Here is a 26,513-nt window from a genome sequence, read left to right on the forward strand (position 1 = left end):
CTGTTCAAATAAAGCTCACCCTTGTTTCCCATGAGGTCTCGTTCTCCTTTCTGGCTCTGGCTTCAGCTCTTTGTCTTTCTTCAAGCGCGTGCTTTGCAGCTGTGGCTGCATCAATGTCTCTAATTTTTAAGTTGTAGGTTACATCTTTCCATAAGCTTAAAAAAAAATTTAGAGTCTGCTTTATAGAAGCAAAGCACTACAGGGTTGTAGAAACATATTACTGCTCTTAGTCATCGATACTTGTTTGAATTAAGGTAGGTCTCACTTTATCAAAAGGGCAGAAAAACCCCAATATATATTAAACCAGAACTGCACTGGGTATCGCTCTGGCCAGGAGTGGGGCAGCTGCAGTGAAGCTCTCGGCACCCCCCTGGAGTATTTGGTCTGGAGGAGGATGTGACCGAGAACTACAGGTCTCCTCTTCCCCCTTAAAACCCCAACCTGCTTGTACCTTGGCTCTGTCCTGCAGCGAAGGCTAATGAAGAGCCATTGTCCATGTAGTGAAAGGGTTAAGTGCACCATTAGTCAGACTGCTACTGCAAATGAGTCTTAACTTAAAAAAAAAAAAAACAACTTAATTTGCCCATTTAACTAAAGTTCTTACCAGCGAGACTCAAAGTCGTCTTGGTCCTCCAATTTCCTTACCTTCTTCTTAATTGTAGGCATTTTCTTGGTATCTATAAAGACAGCATTTTCCTAGAGAGTGAAATTTAAAAAAAAAAAAATCAGTTCTTTATCTAGACTTAAAATTTATATATATATACACACCCTCACACTCTAGTACACTGGTTGTCAGGAAATGCATGAAAAACAATCATTGTTTAGATTCTGTTCTTGCTATAACAATCAGGTTACCTTAAGAACAAATTAACAAAGTCAATTCAGGACTTTTATCCCAAATTCAGCATTCTTGTGATCTTTTGGGCAGCTTCACAGAGTTCCCAACTATTAATGTTTGTTTTTTAAAAAAGCCTAAAGAACTTTAAGCACAGTCTTCCATTTGTGATGGAAAGGAGAAGGGGGAAAAAAAAAAAAAGAGAGAAATAAGCTGCTTTACCCCTGTTGTGTATTTTGCATACATGACACCATTCCATTCTCCTTCAATCGAGCAGAAGGGTTTCTTGTCGTTAGGAGAACTAAATAGAAAAAAACCAGTCATTTCTTGGTTGTATTACAGTAACTGAAAGACCCTAAATGATCAAAACTTATCCTAACTGCTGTACAGTCTGTTTTATATCAGCCCTTCAAATGTCCATCACCAATACACAAAAGATGGAGGTTCTGTTTACAAGAGTTTTGCATGAACCAGTTCAACTGGATAAACCTTAAAAGAAAGTGTTGTCCCAGGGTAAGACAGATCTTGCCCTGGAGCTGTATCTGCAGTTAGAGTTTAGGAAACTAGTTACAGGGTTCCAAAACAGATTTAGAGTGATAAGTTTAAGTTTAAAAAGGTTTCATCAACTCAAAGCTTCTTCCCCAGACTACTGGGAAACACAAACACTACTTCACAAGTGACATCTATCAATGTGCATCAAGAAGTGATTTAAAACAAAGTGAAGGACCTCGTTTTGCCAGCATCACTTACTGACATTACAGCAGATCTCCAAGCAAAACGAGAATCTCCACTGAATTCTCTGCTCCAGGCACGTGCACAGGGTCTAACCAAAAATCCACCAAACCACAGCTATAAAAGTAAATACGTAAAAGTCTGCAGCAGAGCATTAATGCTGAAGACATTCTGGATAACTCAGGAGTGAAAATTTGAATTTCTTTTGGTAATCAGCTGAGAAGGTTTAAGAGCAGAATGTGGGATGCAGGCCTATGCAAGTTTCCTCTCACAGACCTTGGCTATAAAATGGCATCCTGTGACAGGTAATCATGAGCTAAGTTATTGGGTGTAGCTGTTCCAGTATTTTACATTCCTGGCTGTCTTGAAAAAACACTGTCAGCATTTAAGTAGAGAAAAAGGGAGATTAACTGAAGAAACCTGCTTACAAAATTTCAGCTGTAATTCTGTGCTTCTTTCCTCCATAAAATGGTTTTGTGTGGAAGACGATGGAAGCATTATAACCTGTTTTTGAGCAATTAATACTGCATTCTCCACCAAGTTCTATCCATGGCACAGTGAGAATAGACCTGCAATTATAAATATATGTATATATTGATAACCTTTTAACTGATAAATACTAAGCATGAAATATTACATGGCATTACAAATGGAAATACCAAATAGAGCATTTACTTGCCTTCCATAACCATTAGGAAATGTCAGAATATAGTGTTCATCATAATCTAGGCATGTGACACACCCTATCAGAGAAAAATAAAAATAGATTTTAAAAACGTCCAGCAAAACCTCTACAGAACTTCTCATAATGATCTCCTGAATAATTCACTGAAAACAGGTACTGTAAAAGGCAAAGCGAAGAGCTTTATTTAGATGCTGAGAATGCCTGACTTCTAGAGGAGGCAGGGAGAGTTGTGTTTACATGAAAAATTGGGCCCTAAATGATCTCAGCACACAAAGTGTGCAGAAGGAATCGCCAGTTCCTAGATACAGAAGCTCAAATTACATGAAATCAAACATTCCTTATGTTTAATAGGATGACTTTAAATAATTTCTGCAAAAATTCTAGTTGCAGAATGTAAATTTATCTTCTATTGTTAAATTTACACACACATACCTTGCCCTATGTTATGAACCCCAATAGACATTCCTAAGAATTTTGACTTGGTCCATATGTGAGCATTGAACTGTATCCTCTTGCTAAAACACTCTGCGTAAAATGCTGAAACTGAAGAAAAAGGTATTAAAAATAGCAGCACAAGACATTAATACTATTGTTTCCAAATTAATTCATCAGGAAATATGTCAAAGCGCCTCATACTTGTGTGGCAACAGAATTTGCAATTTGTTTCTTACAAAAACAGTTTACAGAGAAAACTTTCAGTTTTTAAATTTGGAGAGAAAATGTAAATCCAAGATTCAAACCAAGAGCTGATTTTACTGTCACTCCTACCCAGGTGCCATCTCTATTAGCAAAGTTACTGTCAACTTACTTGGAGGATGATGAGAGACCTGCTCTGCCACAAACGTTACGCTGCTTTTACTGACCCAAGGAACTGGTCCTTCTGAAACTGGCTCCTGCATGATAGTAGAGAGGATTTTCATCACTCACACTGTTTACAAAACACTTAATGCTTCCAAGAGAAGCTGCTTCCGTGTTTAAAGGCTTCTAAAAGTGTATTGCAGTGATTTTAACGTATTTATCAGTTTGCTAATTTGACGGGGAATAACTCCTTAATCCTGAAACTATGATGCTTTTTCTGAAGAACATGCAGCTTCTGTTCTCTTGATTTTAAGTATAAATGTGTTGGGGGAGATGCCCCCAAATACAACAGTTAAACTGAAAGAGTCATGTATAAATCCAATTACTAAGTAATATTTAAATCCACTTCATTTCTTATTAAGTAATAAGAAATGGGTGGCAGAAATCATTTTAATTTTTGCTTCTGATAAAGTCCGATAGGCATATTAACAATGATCAGATTATATGTCTGATATATCATAAAACTACATTATAAAACAACATTCATTTCTTGGGGCGTATCATGAAAAGTGTAAATTGTCATTAGAAGCAATGGAAGCACAAATACAATATTGTCTTTATATCAGCAAACAGCATTCCAAACATTCACCTCAGAAACAAGAGAAAGATTTGCACAAACTAATAGGGTGGGGAGAAGCAAATTAAATGGGAAAAAGATACATGTTTTATATCTAAACAATCATGTGTTTAGATATACTAAATGAGGCTACATGAAGTATCTCGCAACACTTCCCACATCATTGTTTGCAACTTCCCAAGGTGAGAAGCCTAAATGGGGTGGTAAGAAAAACCCCCAAACCAACAACAAACCACCCCACACCAGGATGCACTGCAAGTGCTAGAGCTTTTCTCTAGAATCAGCGGGACACCATATTGACAATGGTTCACGTGCATAAGCCAAATTAATCCTTGAGTCTCACTAAAACTTGGGCAAACAAGAGAAGAGCTCATACACTGGTAGGTGAGTTCAGATTATGGGAGTGGCACTACTGTTACTGTGTCCTTCACTTCACCAGACATACTCCAGTAAAAGTACAAAAGGATGTACAATTAAAATATTATCCAAGCTCAGAATCCAAACTTCAGAAGTCTACAAAAAGGTTTTAAAAGGACAATTAAATATACTGGAGAAACTTCACTGCTTTCTGGATTGTAAGTGAGGAAAAGAAACCCCACTGTTAAAAACACAAGGGTTTAGAGAAATTATTTTTTTTAAAAAAACCCCAGAACTTTGGAAAGAAAGAAATTCATACTCAGTGCTATGAAACAGTTCAGGGAAAAAAAGATAGCATTTTCAATGTGTCAAATAGTTCTTAAAAAAACTAATGGCTCAAATTTTATTATGCAATATATTTTAAACTTCTGTCCAAAGAAAAGAGGGAAGGAGGGGGGGAAATTGGTTAAGAAATTGCCATAGTTTGTTGGTTTTGCTACTTAAGCATAGCATAAGCCATTTCGGTCAGTAAATTAATAAGGCTTTGGGAATTACTTGCATGCATTATAGGCACCAAAAAAAACATACCACAGGAAACTAACCATATCATCTTCACCTTCAGTGCCTGGTAATACCCAATGACATCGGAAGATCTCGCCCAAAATAGGATTGTAAGGCTTTTTAGCAACTGACCCTTTTCTTCCTGCATGAAAAGCTGAGAGGTACCATTTAACCACTTGAACCATTCGTTCCTTTGGATCCTTCTGGTCACTAATGCTACATGGGCCAAAAGAGAGAAAAGGACAGGTAAAATGAAATACAAGCAAGTACCTCAAATACAGGAAAGCTTTTTGGATGTCTGGTTGTTTTACAACTAGAAGTTTGACTACTTGGGCTGTTTTCCAAGTTTAGATCCAAACCCAAGCAATAGTCTTCAAAACTACCAACTTACTTCTGGCAGCCCACAGGGCCGTAAACAATATCAGACCCAGATAATGCTCTACTTCAAAAGTCAGATACCTGACAAACAAGTCCGGATGTGCAAAAAAGTCAGCATACATTTCCAACAGTGATCTTCTTTCCAGGATAAAAGTTGGAAGAACCACCTGGGTGAAGAAAAACAACTCTTGCAGATCAAGATACTTTAAACACCCTGCACAAGAGCATTCTACACACTAACTGTAAATAGCACACAAAGCACACAAGACTTCATGTGCCTGTAAGCTGATTGTGTTCTCAAACTTACCAGTGAGTTCTGACATATGCAGGTCAGTTGGCATCTTCCATAAAATCAAAGATTTAAAAAGAACCATCTCGTCTTACATATATTCTAGTCCCACTTAGAGCGCATTCAACTACATGGCTGAGCTTATCAAAAGCTGTTCTTAATTACAGTAACACTCATTATTTAATTTCACCTATATGTACACTATTTTCAGTTGTAGTTAAAATCTCATTCTATGTAGTCACACCATCTTATGTGCCTCTTCATGAAGACGGTTAACCTCTTCCCTACTACTTTTCTTCCCCAACAGCATTTGCAGGTTCCATTCTTGTGGATCTGCTGTTTGCTTCAGTGTGGTATAGACCACTGCTGAAAGCAGCGCTGATTGCTGCTGTTGACTTTAAAGCAATGCAGACAAGATGCATGCTCATGACGCTTCTTGGCAGCTTAACTTGAGATCAGTAATTTTCAACTATTCCTGAAGTTCCCAAAACAGACATTTGGATCAATTCCTATTCAGAACTGCCAGAAACCTTCTGTAGCTGGCCTGTGAGCTGCTGGCTATTTTACAGAAAAGTTTTAAGTTTATATTTTTATTGTCTATTGTGAGTTCCAGACTGGACAGTTGAAGTCATCCACTTACAGAACTAAGGATAGGATTGATCTCTCCTACTTTTTTCCAATCTAGAATTACTTGTTTAAATTTAACCAAGCTGCCTAGAAAGATCAACACCTTCAGAATGCTTTTCCTTCAGCCTTCAGACAGACACCAACATGAATCACATTCTCTGTACTTGCCAGATCTACCTGTAGCATTTTAAAATACACAAGCAACTTACTCAAGATCCCAGTAAGTAAAGCATTCCACCATATGCTAACTCCCCCTTTTATTTTATTTATGTCTTATTGAATGTCACCATACACTGGGATCTTGTAGATCTTTGTTGTAGGAAGCTAAAGACAGGAGAAACATTAATACTGCATATAGCCTTCCTCTTATCCCAGCTTAACAGGCACTCCAAGGATCAGGTTCAAAGTGAACAAACAGCTACTTTCCATAGCAAACTATTTTCCCAAACAGATTTTAGCAGTTGGATGTATTTATTCTGTATTCATTTTTCCCCTCCCAGTAATAACTTCAATTAAAAAAAAATACCATGCTAAAGAGATTATAGTATAACCAGCTCTTAGAACAAATATACAGTTAAATTATTACTCTAACATTGAACTGATTTACACAGAATTGAGGGTTTACTCCCTCTCCCTTCCCCAGGAATAATCAGCAAGTTTACCTTTGTCAGATCCATTCCTAATCTCACTTGTGACAATAGATGCATAATAACACTCTTATGTTCTTCCACTGATTCTCCTTCCCCGTCATCATCTCGATCATCGGGAGGATCGAAGAGATCTAAAATGACCAAATTGCTTTTGTTTTTCTCTAACCTTCGAAGACAGACTGTATTTAATTAGCATATATATTAGCTGTCAAAAAGGTTCTTATTTATATAACATTTTAAAATCCTACAATTCAACTGTCTCCTTTTAGTAAAGAAAACCATTTTCTCTAAGTATCCTGTCATATACATATGATCATACATATTTTGACACAGTTTACACACAGATTAACAATCAAGAGCTCCTTAGTGTAAGTTCACGCAGTCCACTTACCAGCATCATTTGTCCCATTAGACATGGAAGAATTGAGGGACTCCGTGGTATCTGGACGTTTCAGACTACTTCCCGTGCTGCTCCGAGTCAGGACTGCAGCAGACCCTGAAGAACTGAAGACGACTAATAAATTCTCACACTTCACAATGAACTAACTCAGACCAAATTATTATCATTTGATACACACAGACAAGGAGCTTACTGATAGACATTAAAATACACGCTGCATGTTAATTCACAGAAAACTTAAAATGGACTGTAGCTGAACAAATGGGAAAGCCTGCAGCCTAAGATAACAACACCTGAAGGCAGAAAACAGCTGACTAACTCCTCTTTGAAATGTGCAGCATCTCTTAGAATTAATTTTCTGATTCATAAAAAAGAAGAGTAAATAGAGATTTTGGAGAAAGGCAGTCAACTTCAAAAAATGTCTTTTAGTAAATGCGAGAGGGAATTGGCTGTTTACCAAAGGCTGCCACAAACACATATGAAATACGCCACGGTCTCAGACTGTCTCTGAGCTGGTAGCTTCCCAAGTTTGGTTTATGTTAAGAGTTTTGCCAACATAAATTCCTGATGGAATGGGAAGGAGCAGAGGAGGAAACTGCATCCCTCACAGATGACTGTGCTGGGGGAGGGAGTAATCTTACTCTGTTAAACAGAGCAGGTTTTCTGCCCCCCTGCCCTATTTTTTTTTTTTTTTTTCAATCCAATGTGGCTTATTCATCTTAACTAACTTCTACAAGCAGACAAGCCACACCCTTGTAGATAAAATTGCATTCATCACAGAATCGTCTAGGTTGGAAAACACCTTGAAGATCATCCAGTCCAACCATCAACCCAACTTTGACGGTTCCCAACTACATCATATCCCTAAGTGCTATGTCGACCCTAGTCTTAAACACCTCCAGGGATGGGGACTCCACCACCTCCCTGGGCAGCCCATTCCAACAGCTAACAACCCTTTCTGGAAAGAAATACTTCCTAGTATCTAGTCTAAACCTTCCGTGGCGCAACTTGAGGCCATTACCTCTTGTTCTAACGCTCATTGCTTGGTTAAAGAGACTCATCCCCAGCTCTCTGCACCCTCCTCTCAGGAAGTTGTAGAGGGCGATGAGGTCTCCCCTCAGCCTCCTCTTCTCCAGACTAAACAATCCCAGTTCCTTCAGCCGTTCCTCGTACGACATGTGCTCCAGACCCTTCAACAGCTTTGTTGCCCTTCTCTGGACATGCTCGAGTCATTCAATGGCCTTCTTGTAGTGAGGGGCCGAAAACTGAACCCAGTCATCGAGGGGCGGCCTTACCAGTGCCGAGTACAGGGGCAAGATCACTTCCCTGTCCCTGCTGGCCACGCTATTTCTGATACAAGCCAGGATACCATTGGCCTTCTTGGCCACCTGGGCACACTGCTGGCTCATGTTCAGCCAGCTGTCAATCAACCCCCCCAGGTCCCTCTCTGACTGGCAGCTCTCCAGCCACTCCTCCCCAAGCCTGTAGCGCTGCTGGGGGTTGTTGTGGCCCAAGTGCAGCACCCGGCATTTGGCCTTATTGAAACTCCTCCAGCTGGCCTCAGACCATCGCTCCAGCCTGTCGAGATCTCTCTGCAGAGCCTCCCTACCCTCGAGCAGACCAACACTCCCACCCAACAGGGTGTCATCTGCAAACTTACTTGATCCCCTTGTCTAGATCATCAGTAAAGATGTTAAACAGGAGTGGCCCCAAAACCGAGCCCTGGGGGACACCACTCATGACCGGCCGCCAGCTGGATTTAACTCCGTTCACCACAACTCTTTGGGCCCGGCCATCCAGCCAGTTTTTTACCCAGCGAAGCGTGTGCCCATCCAAGCCGCGAGCAGCCAGTTTCGCCAGGAGAATGCTGTGGGAAACGGCACAGCATACTTTCAGCTACTTACTCCATACATCGCTTTGGGGAAGAACTGCTCTGATAGAATTCATCAGCGTCATAGAACTCATCCTCACTGCTTGAGTAAGAAAAATCTGGGACTGTATTTGGAGACAGGTTGACATGGCTTGGAGAGGTAAGACTGCTGCTAGGTGCTGATTGCCCACTTCCTATGGAGTATTAAAAATTATAGACTTAATAAAAAACAAGTTCTTTCAAAATCCACCAGTTCTAACTTATTGAATAGGATTGTTCAAATCAATAAAGACTAATGTGATCTCAGAAGGTATGATATCTTACAAAATTAGAAGCAATAATTAGTCAGGTTCATATCAAGTTTCATTTAACTGATAACAAAAGAAAGCTCAAGGAAAATCAAGAACACAGAACAATAATAAAGTATAAGGACACGTTTTCTGCAAAGTTGTTGATTAAAAGGAAAACAACAATACTGAAAATTTGTATATATTCATAGTATGATTTATGTTGGAAGGGATTTCTAGAAGTCATCTGGTCTACACCCCACTCAAGGCCCAGACAACTTCAAAATTAATTAGACCAGTTTGTTCAACATCACATCTAGTCAGGTTTTAAATATCTCTCAAGATGATTCCATAATCTTTCTGGGGAACCTATTCCAAAGTTTGAACCACCTCATTATAAAACCAAAACATTTTCTAACACCTACTTGGAATTTCCTTTCTTACAACTTGTGCTGATTGCCTCATCCTTGTGCTGTGCATGTCTGACAGAAGCCCAGTTCTATCTTCTTTATACCCTCCCAATAGGTGGCAGAAGACAGCAGTAATATCCCACCTTAGCTTGATCTTCCTAAGGCTGAACAAACCCAGTTCTGTCAGCCTCTAAGTATGTCATGGGCCTCAGCTTCCTGATCTTGGTGGTCCATGTCTTTGTACTGTGGAACCCAAAACTATATGTAGTACTCAAGATGTGGTCTCACAGATCCCAAGTAGAGAGGAACAATCACTTCTCTTAAGCTGTTCTTTACACTCTCACTAATCTAGTCAGGTATGCATCACCAGAAGGGCACACTGCTGACTCCACTTGTTGCTCACCAGGACCCCTGGCTCCTCTTCTGCCAAGCTGGAGTTAACCCCATGCAACAGAGCAGGCTGAGGTCTACACCCATCACAGCACGGTGGAGGACTTTGCATTTGCCTTCATGAGGTTTCTGTCAGTCCCCTTCCCCAGCCAATCACAGCCTCTCTGAACAGCAGCCCTGTCCTATCCATTGTTCTCCCCCATTTGGCAAGGTCCACGTCTAGGTTATTTGAGATGCTAAGCAGCATTGAACCCAGTATCAACCCCTGAGTAACACCAGTAGTAACCTGGTTGCCATTTGGACCTCATACAGCTGATCGCAAGCCTCAGCCCTGGCAGTCCAGCTAGTTTTCACTCAACTTGTATTCTACTTATCTAAAACATCTTTTTCCAATTTAGCTACAAATGTATTTGTGACAAAATCTAATTAATACAGTTTCTAAATTGGATTACGTGAATCCTGTCTCACCACTAACTCGCTGGTTTTCAAGAGAGTCATAGCAATAAAGACAAAGCAGGTTAACACTGACATAGACCTTTTGTGGAAGCCTAAGTCACAACAGAGGATATTAAGCAAACTAACGTATTTACACAAACTACAATCATCAGAAACTAACTAGAAGGGGAGATGCATAGAGTGAGCCTAAAAACTGGAACTTTCTGGCAGGATAAAAAGCCAGCAGTGGTATCCTTCATTTTTCAGATTGAGGTAAATACTGTTCAAGGCATGTATTAGTGTTCTGGGAAGGAAGGGTAGTCATAAAGTAACAACAAATCATTTACACACAAGCTTAGAAAAAAACTTGGGAGGGAACTGAGAGAGTTTAAGCATGATTGGAAAATATAACGAATACAACTGATCAGGAAGCAACAGTCAACATAAATAATATGAAATATGTTAACTATGTGGCTATCATTTTTTAAAAAACTTAAAAATATTATAGGAATTGTAAACAGATTGTAAACAGCAACTTCATATATATTATAGCAACTTTTGCCTCAAAGCATCTATTGTAGTTTTAAAAAGCCCAACGAATGCTATTATTTAAGGAGGAGAGGAGGGAATCGATGATTTAAAAAACCCAAAGGTCACACACAACCTATTAACTGCAAAGTTCTTGTGCTGATTACTGCAAGATTACACTGATGGAGATAAGAAAGAAAGCTGGTAATACTTCTATGTATTATTATGTATACATGGTGGGGAGAAAGAGCAGAATAACTGATTTTGACACAACACTGAAATATATGCTGATTAAAAGCAAGATGTAGGCCAATACAACGCTGTCTTAACAGCTAATTACGTTAGGTTACAGACACTATATAGTCAGGTTTTGTTTCTTGTACTTCAGTAAGACAGTTACACAGAACTGTACCTGTACTATTTGGTGTTGGAGTCTGATTTCCAAGCGATGCTACTACAGGTCCCACTGGCAAAGATGAGGGTCGCTGCTCCGACTTGCACAACTGAGCAGGTTCTAGGGGATATTTTGATACATTAAACCCAAAATTCACATCTAAATGAGAATTATACTTTTGTTGGGAAGGAGATTCCACATTATTTCACCTCACCAAAAATGAAATCCTTTTCTATAAAAGCCATTCAGAGAGAAACACGTTTCCGTCATTGTTATCTAGCTCTTTTTTATTATTAAGCAAAGATGGCATTTTTAAAAATTGCAGCTATTTAGCTAGAAAGCATTTATCTTTTCTGAAAATTATAGCTTCATTTATATTAAGAAAGCATATTAGAAATGTAAGCTAGTACTTAGAGCAAGTAAAATATATCAGCGTATCCACAGAACTAGAGGCAGATTTACCTGAGGGCTAAGGAAGCTCCACGCCTCCCGCCTCTTTCCATTCCTTTGCACCACTGTGGTGAGCATGCACCACTAAGTGCAGCATGCACCTGTATTGCATATATAACACAGAAGCTAGCCACCATTATGCAGCCCCTCCATCTAGTTTGCAGTTGCATCCTGCTCTGCTTCTGAATATTTCTACTGAGGTTCTTTCCGTACGGCGTACCTGGAGGTATAACTGCTTGGGAAGGCATCGTGCTGATCACTGACTGTTCCAAAGGACTGGGCTGATAGACTGCGTCAACAGGGTTTATAGTGCTCTGAGACAAAAGAAACAATAGCACATTTTTTCTCAATTAAAAAAAATAATAAATAAAGCATAGATAGCAAGAACATTGTGAGCAGAAGAAATGCCCAAATGCAAGATAGCAAATTCCTGAGAGAGGAAGTGAAACACAAATTGACAGTTGAGGACATGAGAAATACTTTCGAAGTGGTAATACTTCAATTCTTTACATGGATTTTACACTAAACTGAATTTGCTACAGATTTGAGTCCTATAAAGAATTCTTATTTCAAGTTCTAGCTTCTGGTACTCCTTCCAATGTCCATTAATAAATATTGCATGCAAAGAGAGGAAAGCTAGATGCAAATTATCTGGCAAAAATTAGGATAGGTAATCTGTATTTTTAAAACCCATTTTTCAAAAATTATTTTGTCCAAACCATACTAAATCAATCCATAAATTACAACAAGAATCATCAGCATGCTTACAGCCACGAAGCAGATTTGTGCCAAAACTCTTTCCAAGGCAAGCTGACAGTTCTCAGTGTGTCTCCAGTAGAGGACATTTCAATCTACTTAAGAATGTGGGCACTTTGAAAATGAAGCACCAATTCAATTTGACACTCACAAAAGCCACTGACTTCAGTATATGTTCTTGGCTTTTATACAACAAGCCTCTTGGAAATCTAAATTGCAACGTCTTTTAATCCAAACTAACATGATTTTGCCTTGCTTCACTGGCCTGCAATTTTATCACCTAAGTATTGTTTGTTATATATGTTTACATACAACAACCAGTACTTCTACGTTGTTCTGGGTTGTGAGTTGGACAAAAGGCACACGAAACCCTTCTCCAAACATCTTGCAATTTAAAACCATTGACCTATGTCAGAACTATGAAAGTCTTTGCCTCAATTTGCTAGGAAATCTTGCTACTGTGCTTAAGTTGAAGAATATCAAGCACAGGAAGGTCATACAATACTGAGATCTACTTTTAAAAAAAGTTCTTTTTTAAAAAAAGGTAGAGGAGATTTGTCTTTGAATTTAGTCAGTATGTTTATTCCAACTCTCTTTTTAGATCAATATTTTAAACATTAGAAAAAGAAGAGAGTCTCTAACTGTTCTTCCCTCCCTTAAGTCTATTAATTTCTCTTTGCATGCAGACTGAGAGAAACAGGGTCATTTTAACCTTCCTCCTCCCATTTTCCTACAAAAGGAAAATGTCTTGCTTGCCTCCTTCCTTGGTTAACTGTTATTCTGAACTTTATCCTACATTTAAAATCAGTGAAGCAGTGAAGATTATTGTTATTTTTTTATAGCACAGAATTTATTTAGTTGAAAACAAAAGTTATTACTCTCTGGTTATTTAAAAAAACCTCCAGCTTAAAAAAAAATGGCATAAAAATAGCTTTTTATGATGAACACATTTTCACTGGTGTTACTAATAAGCATACAAATAAATAATCCAGTACATAGACTGTTACTTCACTGTATTCCAGCAAAAATCAATGTCCCCCTTACACATTATTTCAACTGCTTGTGCAATTATGCATGCAACACAGGTAGGTCCCTGTCCCATATATTTCACAGGTTAAAATCATTATCTCATATTCAGAGTTAAGAATCTTAAAAATGAAGACGGTCCTATGATACACAGGATGCTATTGCTATCTCTAGCTCCCCTAGTTTTAGGGAAACAAATAATATATATACAGAACACTGGTGTGATAAAGGAAAAAAAAAAAAAAAACAAAGTAATTTTTACTTTGTATGCTGCACTGTAACCTTATCCTTAAAGAACTCTCCACACTGCAACATGAACTGGAGTTTCTTGTTAGATATTTTGGGGTATGCCTTCATGGTTTAGAAACAGATGAAGGCACACCTGAAAGTTTCCTACTCTAACAACTCAAAAAGAACCACGTAGAAACAAGACCATGATCCCACCATGGTATCAAACATTGATCAGATTCCTGCCTACGTTTAAAGTGAAATCTTGACCTTTAGCCCAAGCTAACGTTGACCTCAACAGCATCAAAAATTCAGTCTTCGCAATCACTGATGCATCAGTTAATATATTCTTGCAGAAATATGGTTTTTTTCTCCTCAGCAAAAGCCAGCCCACTGACAATTAGAATAGTGATTAATCACATTCAGACTATGGTAAGTTTAAATATCTATATGAAATTTCTTAGTTGCAGATCTAATGTGCATACCACCTCTGCCTGTGGTAGCGTCTAGCTACATAACCTCTCCTTTCCAGGGCACATAACAGAACCTATTCCGTTACACTTAGACCTGAATTACATGACTTGCCACAGGGCAACCGTTACAGTAAGCATGAAACCAAAATCTGTATGTGCATCTTTACTCCAAAGTTCATACCAGAAAATCATACTGCTAAATCTGTATATAATGGAAAGACAATAAAGCTTGGGAATTATTGTCAGCTGTAATGAAAACAAACTATGGTTTTTAGAGTTATGTTTTACTGAAACCAATCTCCTATTAAAAGTATCTGAAATGTACTCAAATGACAAAAAGAGAACAAAGAAAGAGAAGTCACATGTGACTGAAACCAAAGATGACGGAAGTTACATTAAAAACACAGAAGTTATATTAAAGAAGAAACATTGCTTAAACAGACATAATACAACTTTGCATCAAATGAGCAGCGCTGTAGAAAAGACAAACTACTTGAAGCACACAGATAGCTGATCTATTTCATAAAGATACTTCAGATGGAACACAAAACTATTTCTATTCTAATAATTTCCCTTTCATCTGTTCACATGGCAGATTTTTATCTAAGTGTTCAGTCATAATACTGCCATTTAAGACACTCAATATAAAACTGATCACTATATCTGCTAAAGGCAAGGGTGTTAGCCAACCTCAGAAGCTAATGACTCGACAGGAATTTTAACAAGACACTTGAAGCAGTAAATTAGAGAAAGGAAGAAGTATGTTGCAAAATGAGTGGAAATTCAGGTCTCTGTTCACATGTTCTGCAGAAATAAAGGGAGATAAAGATTAGATTTAAACTTACTATAAGTCCATCTGCGTGCTTCTCCTCATTATTTTGGTCCTTAAGGAAAAAATGTTAAAAATATCAACATAACAATCTTGTATGACTTATCAGTTCTGTGTTAAGCGAGAACAGCAAGTTTCTGTCAGGAATGTTTACACTGTCAGCCATAAAATGTTCCTCATCATGTGATACAGTAACTAAGAAGAAACAATCCTATATATCGGCACCGCACCTCTGAAGACTAGAATTTTCCAAGGATCTGTCCACACGAGTTTGAACAATTTTTAAAATATCCTTTCTGCACTGCAGAATACAATTATGCTTTACAACGTAGGTTCTTCCCAAATAGCTAAGAGCCCCCCAAAACATTGACTGCAGCACCAATGAGTCCCTGAAAACTGAAAGATATGAGGTTCTCGGTTTCTGAAGAACTGTGATTAGCATACAGGTCAAGCTTTCAAAAGCACTTTTTGCTTTTGAAAGGCAGAAGTGCCTTTATAAGTTAAATGTTTCTAACATTAGCTTTTTGGTATCCACTAGATTTTAAAATTTTTTAGATTATTTAGAATCTAGGATTTGGGGTTTTTTGCCTAGAAGCATGTGTGAAAGAGCAGGAAATGCATGGAATAAAACTGTCATCAGGGGAAATTACACTAGCAACAGACAAGTTAATGCCCATCTACACTGTGCCAGCAACAGTATAAATTCTACTGAACACTAAGCCAAATCTCTTCACTTCTGAAGCAAAGTTCAGCCAGTGTATCAATCCGTAACTTTGTTCAGAGTAAACCTTGAGACTTGTCTGCAGCGTATTTCCCCAGATTTCCAGCTGTTAAAGTTAGGAGGACCAGGGGAAAAAAAAAAAGCTGTAAATAGTATTAAGAAAGTTGGCACATACTTATGTTTTGATACTTCATGTTTCCTTAGCTTATATCGTTGGCAATAGACTGCTCAAATTTCATGTCTGCTAGCTGGCATTTCTTAGGCAAGGCTTTCCATGACAAAAACAACACTAAGGGCAATGAGTTCCATTGGGTTGCAAACTTACAAACAAAAAAGAAAGAGTAACACTGAAGTCCAAATTATTTTTTTTTCAGCATACAAAATTTCCATGTTATGCTATCATCTCTAAGACCTAAGAAATCAAACACAAAGATGCTGCTTTTGTACTGAAGCGCTATCCTATCTCAGTAATGCACATCAGCCATGTGGCATGTTGATGAGGTAAGGAAGGCTAGACTGACCAGAAATGAGGGAATGAAAAAGGGAAGGCAAAGATGGAAAAATAAATATCTAAATTATAAATGCTACTTCATAAAACATGTATTTCCAAGACTGTAGTTTGCTACACTGATAGGCCATTACATACCTTTTACAACACACACATCAGCCAAGCCGGACACCTTCAACTGCCATACATGCAAAGGGGACAACACAAGTCAAATGCTCCACCTATTCATCCCACTTAGTTTATCTTGATTGCTTTTTGACAAGTGATGTATGTATTATAACATATTTCTATTTAGCTGTTATTTACTTCATTATTTTGAAAATGCCTTGGGTCACCTCAAGTACGAGTGGCATGATCACACACTTGATTTACCAGTAAGTTTAATGAAAATTTAACTGTCCAAGTCCTATGGCAGGTTGTTTTAAGAGTCCATGAAACAGCTCAACTTAACACACAATTAAAACAAAACAAAAAAACCCAAAACACCCAGGTTTGCCTCAATGTACCAAAATCATCCAAATAATAAATGGCTATGTGTTTGAAACAGAGAGATGCTCTGAGTATACAGAGAAGTAATAACTGTTTTCAAAGTATGCAAACAACCAGAAGGTAACTGTGAAGTCTGTCTCCTAATGTGAAAGGCACTGTAGAAGTAAAAATGGGGTGCAGGGGTGGTGTTAATATGATTTATTTTCAGCAGTGTAAGTCAGCAGCCATACTTGCCTTACATACAACTTTGGGGAAAAAAACTTGCAGAATCTTAAAAGGTTCTATACTGGAGAACAAAAAGCTATCAGTCAGACACAATACATTTTTACATATATAATGCTTCATACACATGCAATTTACAGAACTGTAAAAACAACCCCCCCCCTATATTCTTGATTTCTTACAGCAGTAAGAAATCAGGATACCAACAGAGTTTATAGAAAGGGGGGGGGAACGACAACACACGACAGAATTGCCATGTAGTCAACAAGTACAGTTGCCTAAGAGAGAGAGAGAGAAGATGATGATGAAGAGATGAAGCAGAATAAAGGTTATTAAAATAGCAGGAAGATTTATAGAGGGTATTTTTCACTGTATGTGGATCAACATCTTCCAATTAGCTGTGCATAAATCACTCATTTAAACAACCTTATCTTCAATAGCTCTAAAGAAGCTTTAGATACGGTTTAGCAAAACGAACCAAAAAAACCCCCACTCCTCAATGGATAAGCCCATCTATTTACACTGGTTAATATTTACTGGTACTGAAAGGACTTCAAGGTCTGATTTAGTGTAACAGAAAGCAAATCTTAGCATCTTTGGGGAACCCAAATTCCACCTACCTTTACGCTTATATGGTAGTTGGAGCAATAAAGCACTGAACCTGATAAAATGCCTACATCTCCCACTATAAGTTCAGTTTTGTCCATTATCAGCAAACAACCTAACCAACTGCAAAATATGCTTAACATCAGTGCAAGATAAGCAATCGTATTTGTCTATCCCCCAATAAATTTGCCCATAGCAGAAATGGAATTTGATATTCAATAGAAACAAGAAAGCTAACTCAAACACCTATTACTAGCTCTGATCAAGAACCTGCAAATCAGATTATAATTCTGCTCTTTCAGATTTGCTAATTACATAGCAGAGCTTTTAAAAAAGAGTAAAATTTCACAGGAATTAAACCTCCATGAAAACTATTAAATACATTAATACAGTAATTAGCAAAAAATGAACAAGTAATTTGTTGCACACGGTTTCTCCAACAGCTACCTTAATACAGCAAATCACATATAGCTGTGTAAGAAAACTACCATACTACCATCTAGTCTACCTATAATCGACTCCACCAAATCCCCAAAGAATGACATATAGTCTACTGGTTTCACTGTACTAAAACAATTCTAAATATACCCAGTACTAAATAACAGCAAATTATTAAGCACCGACAAGGCTTTTCTTGCTATCACTAAAGTGATGGATTCAAATAGTATCACCATGTGAAAAAAAGACTGTTCTAGCTCTAGAGTCACGTGGCACAAAACTATTTCCATGTACCCTACTATTTGTAAAATATTTTTGGTTTTGTTTAAATCTTTTCTTCAGAATTTTTAAACTACTGATATGAAATTTGAATTTCACAAAATATGCACTAATCCTTTTAGTAAATTACTTCTGATCCTGCAAGGTTCTAAATACTTCAATTTTCAAAATTTTGTACAATGTATCTGGCGTCTAGAATGAAGACAAACAGCAGTACTGTATTTGAAAGCTAAAAAAAAAAGTTGATCTGGACTACAGAAAGAAAAAATGAAGAGCCTACACCTATTTCTGAATAAATCAGAATGTGTTCTGATTAAATTCAGCCTTAGAATTTTGAAAATACTCTAAATTAATTTGCAAATCACAGTCTTACTTCACTTGGGTCACAAGATATAAATCAGCAGCTCCATAATTAACATATCCTAAATAAAGTACATGAAGGCCTGTAAGAGCAGAACTTGACAGAAAAGTAAATCCAAATCTCACTAAATTTTAAAAAGTAGTAAAACATTTAAGTGAAAAGTGTTAAGTGCATTACCCCTATTGCATTGTCAAATAATAAAATTCTTACTTCAAGAAGTTCCAACGTTATAATGAACTTCAGACCTATGAAAAACCTTGCCAAACCAGTTGAGATTATTAACATCACAATTCTCCCTTTTTCTACTCGTCAGTCACATTCTTAATTGAAGCAGAAAGCAGAGTTTTGTTAAGTTTCTAATCTGTCACCCTTATGTTTGTTTAAGTTCTTAGTCTAATAGAAAACTCTGCAAGTTTGTCTCAAAGAAAAACTATGTCATCAACATGGCTGTTACCATGAACATTAACAGGACTGTCTGCTGTGGAACTCAGCAGAGAGAAACTTCATTAAAATAGTAGCATAAATCAACTTATACCAATTTTTTAATATACATATTCTGGATCATATAGAAGGCACTTTTACATTTCAGTTGTTTTCACACAGATTCATGCTGTATAATTAAAATTCAAAATAGTTTGCAGTGTACTTACTTTAGCAATCTGTAGCAACACAATGCAGTGTTTTATTGATTCTACCATGCTCTAGGAAAACAAAAATAACAGGAAAAAAAAATTTATTACTATCCTATAGTATTTTGCATTTACAGGTACTTTTATTAGTTATACAGAATATTAACTGAAATACTGGGCAAGAACTAAATGCACATTTGCTTCTGTAGAACCCCTACTTTCCCTTCCCTTTTTTTTTTTCCAGAGACAAAAGCACAGCAGTAGAAAACTGAAGTTTCCAAAGCCACATACAACACAGGTTGTCAGGGTGAAATGGAGGTCAGCTTCAAACTTTCAGAGCGCTGCAAGGAGGCAAACTGTCATGTGAAGAGAGGCTGAGAGAGCTGGGCTTGTTTAATCTGGAGATGAAAAGGCTCAGGGGAGATCTTATCAATGGGCATCAATATCTGACTGGGATGGCAGGGTGTAAAGATGACAGAGCTAGACTCTTCTCAGCAGTGCCCAGTGACAAGACAACAGGCAATGGTCACAAATTGAAACACAGGAAATTCACCTTAAACATAAGAAAACACTTTTTTTTACTCCAGGGATGATCAAACACTGGAACAGGTTGCCCGGAGAGGTTATGGAGCCTCCATCCTTGGAGTTACTCAAAACCCAACTAGATTTGGTCCTGGGCAACCTGCTCTAGCTGACTGTGCTCTGAGCATGGGGTTGGACTCCAAACCTTCAGAGGTCCCTTCCAACCTCAACTATTCTATGATTTTATGATTCTAAGGTGCTAGACATAAATCTGAATATAGCACCAGAAGCAGGCTGCCTCTGCTGTCACACTGTTGGGCCTAATATGGATTCCCCCTTTTCTATAAAAAGCTTTAAAAACTTTCCCAAGACAATAAGGTGAATTTCAGAATTGATACATAATAGATACAATAATTGAAGAAACTTACACTGGTTGTTTCTTTGAGACTTTCAATTTTCTGTAAAAGAAAAATCAAAATAGTGTGGTTAAAGACACAATTTCCAGCATCCAGTTTGACTTAAGTACTGTACAAAAACTGTATTTTAATCTTAAATTGAGAGAGGAAAAAAGCAACCAACATGTTAAAGACTATTTTGTATATAGACACAATTTTCATTTTGTAATTGACAAGACAGAAGTCAAACTGATAATTAAAGTTTAAAGATGACAAGATTAGGAACTTCTGAGCAGTGACATTATACGTATTTACCCATCAAAGTCTACACCTCCGTTTTGCATAACATCAACAAAAATGAAATGCAGTATGAAGCGTCACTCTAAGTTCACTTTGTATCCTTACATAGTGTACTGAACAGTGGCACATTTCAATGATCAACATTACTTGAAATTATCATCATTCAGGTATAAGAAACATATGCAGTTAAGCACATTTTTAAAAAAATCATGGAAAATACCAGTGCACGCACGTTCTTGCTCTTTCTAAACCTCCAGTAAAAAGTGCATCTGGAAATCTGCCTACTTAATTTTATCTAGAAACACTGGTTCATAAAGATTTCCTGCGTGGAACTGCACTTCAGGCATGCCAAAGGCATCTGCATGTCATTTTATACATAACCATGAGCTATCTAAGAAGCATATGCATCCTGTTGATGTCCTTGGGTCTGTCTGCAGAAGGCAAAATTATTAAATTCGACTCAGCACTGAATCGCTACTAATTCAATTACAGGACCTCTTTGTTTTGATTAATATGAGTGTCTCATGTGACTTGAGTCACAGTCTTTTTGATTCTTAAATAATCAACACGTGCAAAGGAACTGTTTTCCCCATGCAGCATCGCAAGCCAAATTCTACACCGTAAGAGCACAACATACATCTGTATATCTACAGGAATGAATAGTCTCAGCTTGTGGATTAAAAAGAAAATAAACGCAGTGGTAGCTTCCCAGCCAATACCTGGGGAATATTTTTTCAGTTATACTCTGTTCTATATACTACTCATAAGGATGCTATACATGATTAATTGGCAAGAGGTGGCCAAACAGCACACAGGCTCAGCCTTTTCCACTAGAAAGACTGGACCATGCTGATCTAGGTAATAGCATATCAGGGCAGTTATATCTCAAAGTTAAATTATATTTACTTCTGCTGCTACCAGAGAAATATGCCAACAGCTAAAAATTCCTTTGTTTTGGTTTTTTCCCATCTCTACTATACTTCCAGTCCAAACTTTATCAACATATATTGAAAAAAGCGTTTTAAATATGACAGCAGTGAAGTTTTGAGCCTTTTAGCACCAAAACAGAATAGGCAGTGTACCCAAACATACAGATCTTGTCAGATGAAAGATTATGCAGCTGAAATAAATCATTCAGTCTCAAAGCTTTATAGCCAACTGTAGACAGCTGTCAGCAGGTTTGATTACTCTTTACCTATTTTTCCCCCCAACATGTTATAGAGTATTTACACACCAAATAAACTGGTATCTCATTCCCTTCATTAATATCATCTTTGCTGAAAATCTGAAAGCTACGTCAGGCCATATTCAGTCACACTGTTCTCCCCCTACCCGTTTGTAATTTTCCAAACAACAGACTAGGACATTGCTATTCTTGCACGTATGTACAGACAAAAGGGTAATTTGTCCAAGATCACACAGAAGATCTGAGATGGGAAAAACCTCAGGACACCTGGTTTCCAAGGCCACAAATTATATAGTCAAAATTTTTTCCCCTATGAAAATGAATTCTTTGTGAGCTGGTCAACTTAAGTAGTAATAGTACACATTGATTCAGTATTTTTCCCATTTGTGCTGTATGGCTACCTTGCAAGAATACAGGCACATGGAACTGAAATATTGTCTTCTTCACATGTACACAAAATTATGAGCACAATGCAGACAAGTCAGTCAGACTCAGTCCCTGGGAAGACCTTTCTAAAGAGCACCGCCCCTGTTCTTTAGGGCTAAGAAAACATTGATATGGAAGTCTCTGGATTTTCACGAGCAACGTGTTATTCTAGAACAGTGATGTAAACAGGCATAAAGTAAGGTTTGTGAACTCCCCCTCCTGTAAGATCTTATACAAACACACTATAGACATGACACTGAGGAGAGAAAAACAAGTGGACAAGGAAAGAAAAGTTAGGAGAATGCTTGTGTCTCATCTCATCAATTGTACTGAACTACACTGCTATATATGTGCCACTACAATCCTTGTAACTTTATTCTCATTATCTTTTGTTTAAACTTGCACTGAAGAAAGTAATATAAATTATTTCGAAAAATAGAAAATTGTAAGGAAAATCATAAGCAGGTAAACAGAGGTATGTTGAAGATAACCATTATCAATAAAAATGAAATCAAATAATATAATTTACTACTGAAAGTTATCACAATTTTCTCTCTTCAACATCCCTACTCTTTGAAAACTGATGAAGGTAAAATTTTAGTAGGACACCGTCCCTAGTTTTAGGTAATGAATACACATATTGTCAAATGAAACATGAATTTCCTGCAGACTTTCATTTGCAGAATGCAGCCACGCACTACACCTAATCTAATCAAATTGCAGGCTACTACTGAAACTACTCCATCTACCTGCTGCTTGTTGTACCTCCTTGACATCTGATTTTATAAAGGCACTGGTGATCCAATAGAAAGCTAATTTTAATTCATTGAACATTATTTTTGCCTCATTCAACAATCATGTGACTATAGAGGGATCAGCTTGTCCAGCAAAGAGGGGTAGCAGAGGCACGTGGGGGTAGCCGACTCGTGGTCAGAATTGGTAAGGTGCAACCTGAATCTGTGTGCTCAGCCTTGGATTTACGTCACAAAAAATACTTCTTGTGAACCAAACAGAGCTTAAGCAGACTACACTTCCCTCCAAAATCTTGTTTAGTCAGCTTTGTTCCAGCCTGCCAAATATACACCTCTTCGCTGTTCTGGTGCTTTTGAATGTTTATAGTTTTACTCTCCCTGATACGTGTGGTCAAGATAGTTTCACAAAACTGAACAGAAAGGTTTACTTCAAGTTCTCACCACTAATATTGCTAACACTGTTAAGAAAGCAAGGTCCTATCTTGTCTTCACCTTGAAACTCCCGTACCCTCAGATCACGCACCTTCTTTACTTCCTACGTAATCAGATATATACATTGTACTCCATCAGTAGATTCGGCAAAACAGGCAGCACTGCTAGTTATAGTATGTTTGCAAGACAGTATGATCCCACTATACAGTGCTAGCTGTACTTCCACCAGGACTATCAATGTAACACAGGGGATTCATGATAATCACAGTATTTCTCAGTTTTCAAAATTCAAGTCTACACCTGCACTGTGTTCTTCCAAGTTCAACAGATCACCATGTCTCAGAAAGAATATATCCAAGGGATCTTGAAGCATCTTGGAACACCTCTATCATTACTTTCAAAAGACCAAACATTCTGTAACTAAAAACCAGCTTATCCAATGCTCTGTACACTTCCAAAAACAATAACTCAGGTTTTAAATGCCTGGCCATAAACAGTTGCAGAAAACAGCACTCAACTAGTCGGGAAGCATGTAACACTTCAATAACCAATTCTTGTTTCCTCAGAGGAAAAAACTATGGGTTGGATGGAAGTATCCTGCAAGCTACACTCAGCTCATAGTCTGACAGCTGAACCATACGTCCATAAACAAATAGGAAAACTGCTAAATGCAGTATCAAAAAACCTCTTAGCTGCTTTAGTACAGGAAGAGACATGATCAAAAAAGTGCTTTGCCGAGTCTTTTTCATTTTTAATAGATAATAAATGGAATCTATAGTAATAGCTACACTCATCAAGATTTAAAGCCAGAGGAAGCTGACCTCTTCTAAACAAGCCTCCTGCTTTCTCTACAAAGTCAATCTGTCTGTTCCACAGATACCTTGCAGAGATAAAGAAAGAAATCAGCACAACATGTGGAAAGTCTCCAGGGATTAGAAGCACTGTCACAGGGAAAAAGAAAGTACTGCCTGATCTGCAAAGTAGCATCTGGAGGGAGGTCAAAATTGAAGGAGAACTCTTACTGGGAAGACACACTGAAGGCGAAACACAAAATCTTTATATCTTACTCTTTTGGTCAGTTGTCTACAGATTAAACGCGCTTACACAGAGAACGTTTGTACTTCAAAGTTATTTTAAAAGCCTGTATGTGCAAAAGAACTCCAGAAAGACCATCACTTGTCAAGTCCCTAAGATGCCACATAACACATCAAACAAGATGGATAACACATGAAAGGTCACAACCATTATAAAGAATCTAACTAATCACAGAGAGCATCAAACCGTTTTCAAAACTGAAACCAAACACAAAGAGAACATCAGTTTTTCACAAGTGAAATTGGGGGGCAGGAGGGAATTAGGATGAAATACACCAGTGCTTTACAATATTGAAATTACTGCATTTGCTGAAAACAAAAGCAACTCCTTAGTAATAAACCCTTCATAAGGAATTGTTAAATCCCTCCTCCACACCACACAAATTAACATACAAACGCATGCCACCCAAGGTATGTGCTAGCCTTTCTTAAACACAGTGACTGAACTCTGACCTACAAACTTGATTTTGAAATGAAATAGGAGGGGATGCAAAAAAATACACAAGTGAATTACAACCTCGCTAAAAGAGTCGTTACATTTTTTGCATCCTTGCCCAAGGTGAGTGGATTATAGTATTCACAGACTTTCAACATGTGGCATGTTAGTCACAGAACTACACAGGATGCAGACTGATTAACGTGAAATACACGATTCTTAGCATTTATTTTTTTTCCTTCAGAATATCTTTGCTATTCCTACAAACAGTAAACACTCATCCTTGTTAAAGACTAAAAAATAGCAAATTTAAGTTAAAAATGCTTTTCATGGTTGGATAACAGACAAGTAATAATTTCCTACAGACTGAAACCCTTTTCAATGGTATGACACCCGGTATTACTAAAAATTCTGTTTGCAACCTATTCACAACACAAATGATGCTATCAGTTATTCAAATTGTTTTAAGTGATTTTGACAACTTGATGAATTTGAACTGTACTTTAAATTTCTATAGCCTATAGCAAATTGATGCACAAACCCATCTGATTAAGCAAAATAAACAGTATTTAAGACAAAATGTACTTGCTTTTCTCTGATCATCATCTTTGCAGTTCTGGAGTTTTTCATCAAAGAGCTAAAAGAAAGATATACTTGTGAAAATACTGGAAAGTGTTATTTTCTTCATGTAATATCAGCCAGAAACACTGAAATCTCAAACCCAAAAGCATTTAATAAATACTTAAGTTATACGATCTTGGTATTATGACCCAAAGCAGTTTTTGCCTAATATTTATTTACAGCATTTGTGATATAACAAATTTGTAACTTATTTCTCACATTATCCCCATCCTCCAAGAGACCATATCACAGATCCCAGCTAGTTCCACAGCTCAGTCTGATACGGTTCTCCCAGGCTTTGAAGAAAAAGGTGAGGTTAAGTGATAAATGTGACGCTCATCAGAATGCATCAAACTGCCTTTCTTTTATTTCAGCAAAGACCTTTGGGGCATATAAAGTGCTTACCAAAACAGACTCAACCCTTATCAACCCTTCCAGGTATTCAGGTATATGCTTCAAATCACGTAGGATTTGTAAGCACTTCTTTTGCAAAGATATGTGCCAGCACTTACTTCTATTTATTTCTTAAAAGTGGAATATGAGATGAAGCTAAGCAAAATGAAACAAATCCTTACTGAAAAGCTTGAATCTATATTTAAGACAAGCTGAACTGAAACAGTTAAAAATTGCCGGCAAGAGCACTCTAAGGTGCACATACAAATAACCGTTAAGAACAAGTTATTCAAGGAAGAAAAAAGATTAAGGGTAATGACCAAAAGTTCATCACATCCACCCTTGCTCAGAAAAGAGGTTGTAATTCTTAGTAGGTGAGCTACAGTTCTTCACTCAACAGCCTGCCTAAAACTGACTCATGTGCTCCCTTTCCCTTGAGGGCTGATTTCTGGTTCTAAAGACTGTAGTCTTGGTCCTTCCGCAAATTCACTCTTCTTTCATTATTAACTAATTCCTATACACCCTCCCCCCAGTTGGCCTGAAATAGCAATTAGAAGGCGTAAAGATTTAAATACCTTCCTTCAGTGAAGCATGCTAGATGGCTGCGGAGTGGGAGACAAAGCTAACTCCTGACCAAGTCTTTGCAGTTTTGCTTTGAATTTTGTTTGCATCTCTTTT

The 26,513-nt window shown here is 37.6% G+C and overlaps 1 protein-coding gene across 9 annotated transcripts in view; it reads right to left on the reverse strand.

Annotated features, from left to right (window-relative positions):
* The window catches only part of OSBPL9 (oxysterol binding protein like 9), a 66,306-nt gene that overhangs the window by 798 nt on the left and 38,995 nt on the right, over positions 1 to 26,513 (reverse strand). For 8 of the 9 annotated variants that reach the window (XM_074876067.1, XM_074876068.1, XM_074876070.1 and 5 more), the window contains 18 exons: positions 25,411 to 25,458; positions 20,229 to 20,258; positions 19,300 to 19,350; positions 15,042 to 15,080; positions 11,934 to 12,027; positions 11,282 to 11,383; positions 8,854 to 9,013; positions 6,941 to 7,053; positions 6,562 to 6,680; positions 5,065 to 5,150; positions 4,647 to 4,821; positions 3,061 to 3,145; positions 2,685 to 2,795; positions 2,247 to 2,310; positions 1,996 to 2,136; positions 1,058 to 1,136; positions 605 to 696; positions 20 to 155 (listed from right to left, as the gene is read on the reverse strand). In XM_074876067.1, the coding sequence (XP_074732168.1) occupies positions 20 to 155; positions 605 to 696; positions 1,058 to 1,136; positions 1,996 to 2,136; positions 2,247 to 2,310; positions 2,685 to 2,795; positions 3,061 to 3,145; positions 4,647 to 4,821; positions 5,065 to 5,150; positions 6,562 to 6,680; positions 6,941 to 7,053; positions 8,854 to 9,013; positions 11,282 to 11,383; positions 11,934 to 12,027; positions 15,042 to 15,080; positions 19,300 to 19,350; positions 20,229 to 20,258; positions 25,411 to 25,458 (1,725 nt within the window). The remainder of the gene's footprint in view (positions 1 to 19; positions 156 to 604; positions 697 to 1,057; positions 1,137 to 1,995; positions 2,137 to 2,246; positions 2,311 to 2,684; positions 2,796 to 3,060; positions 3,146 to 4,646; positions 4,822 to 5,064; positions 5,151 to 6,561; positions 6,681 to 6,940; positions 7,054 to 8,853; positions 9,014 to 11,281; positions 11,384 to 11,933; positions 12,028 to 15,041; positions 15,081 to 19,299; positions 19,351 to 20,228; positions 20,259 to 25,410; positions 25,459 to 26,513) is intronic. The other variant, XM_074876069.1, reaches the window with a different exon arrangement.

This window comes from Strix uralensis, chromosome 8 (assembly GCF_047716275.1).
Source record: "Strix uralensis isolate ZFMK-TIS-50842 chromosome 8, bStrUra1, whole genome shotgun sequence".
Classification (NCBI taxonomy): domain Eukaryota; kingdom Metazoa; phylum Chordata; class Aves; order Strigiformes; family Strigidae; genus Strix; species Strix uralensis.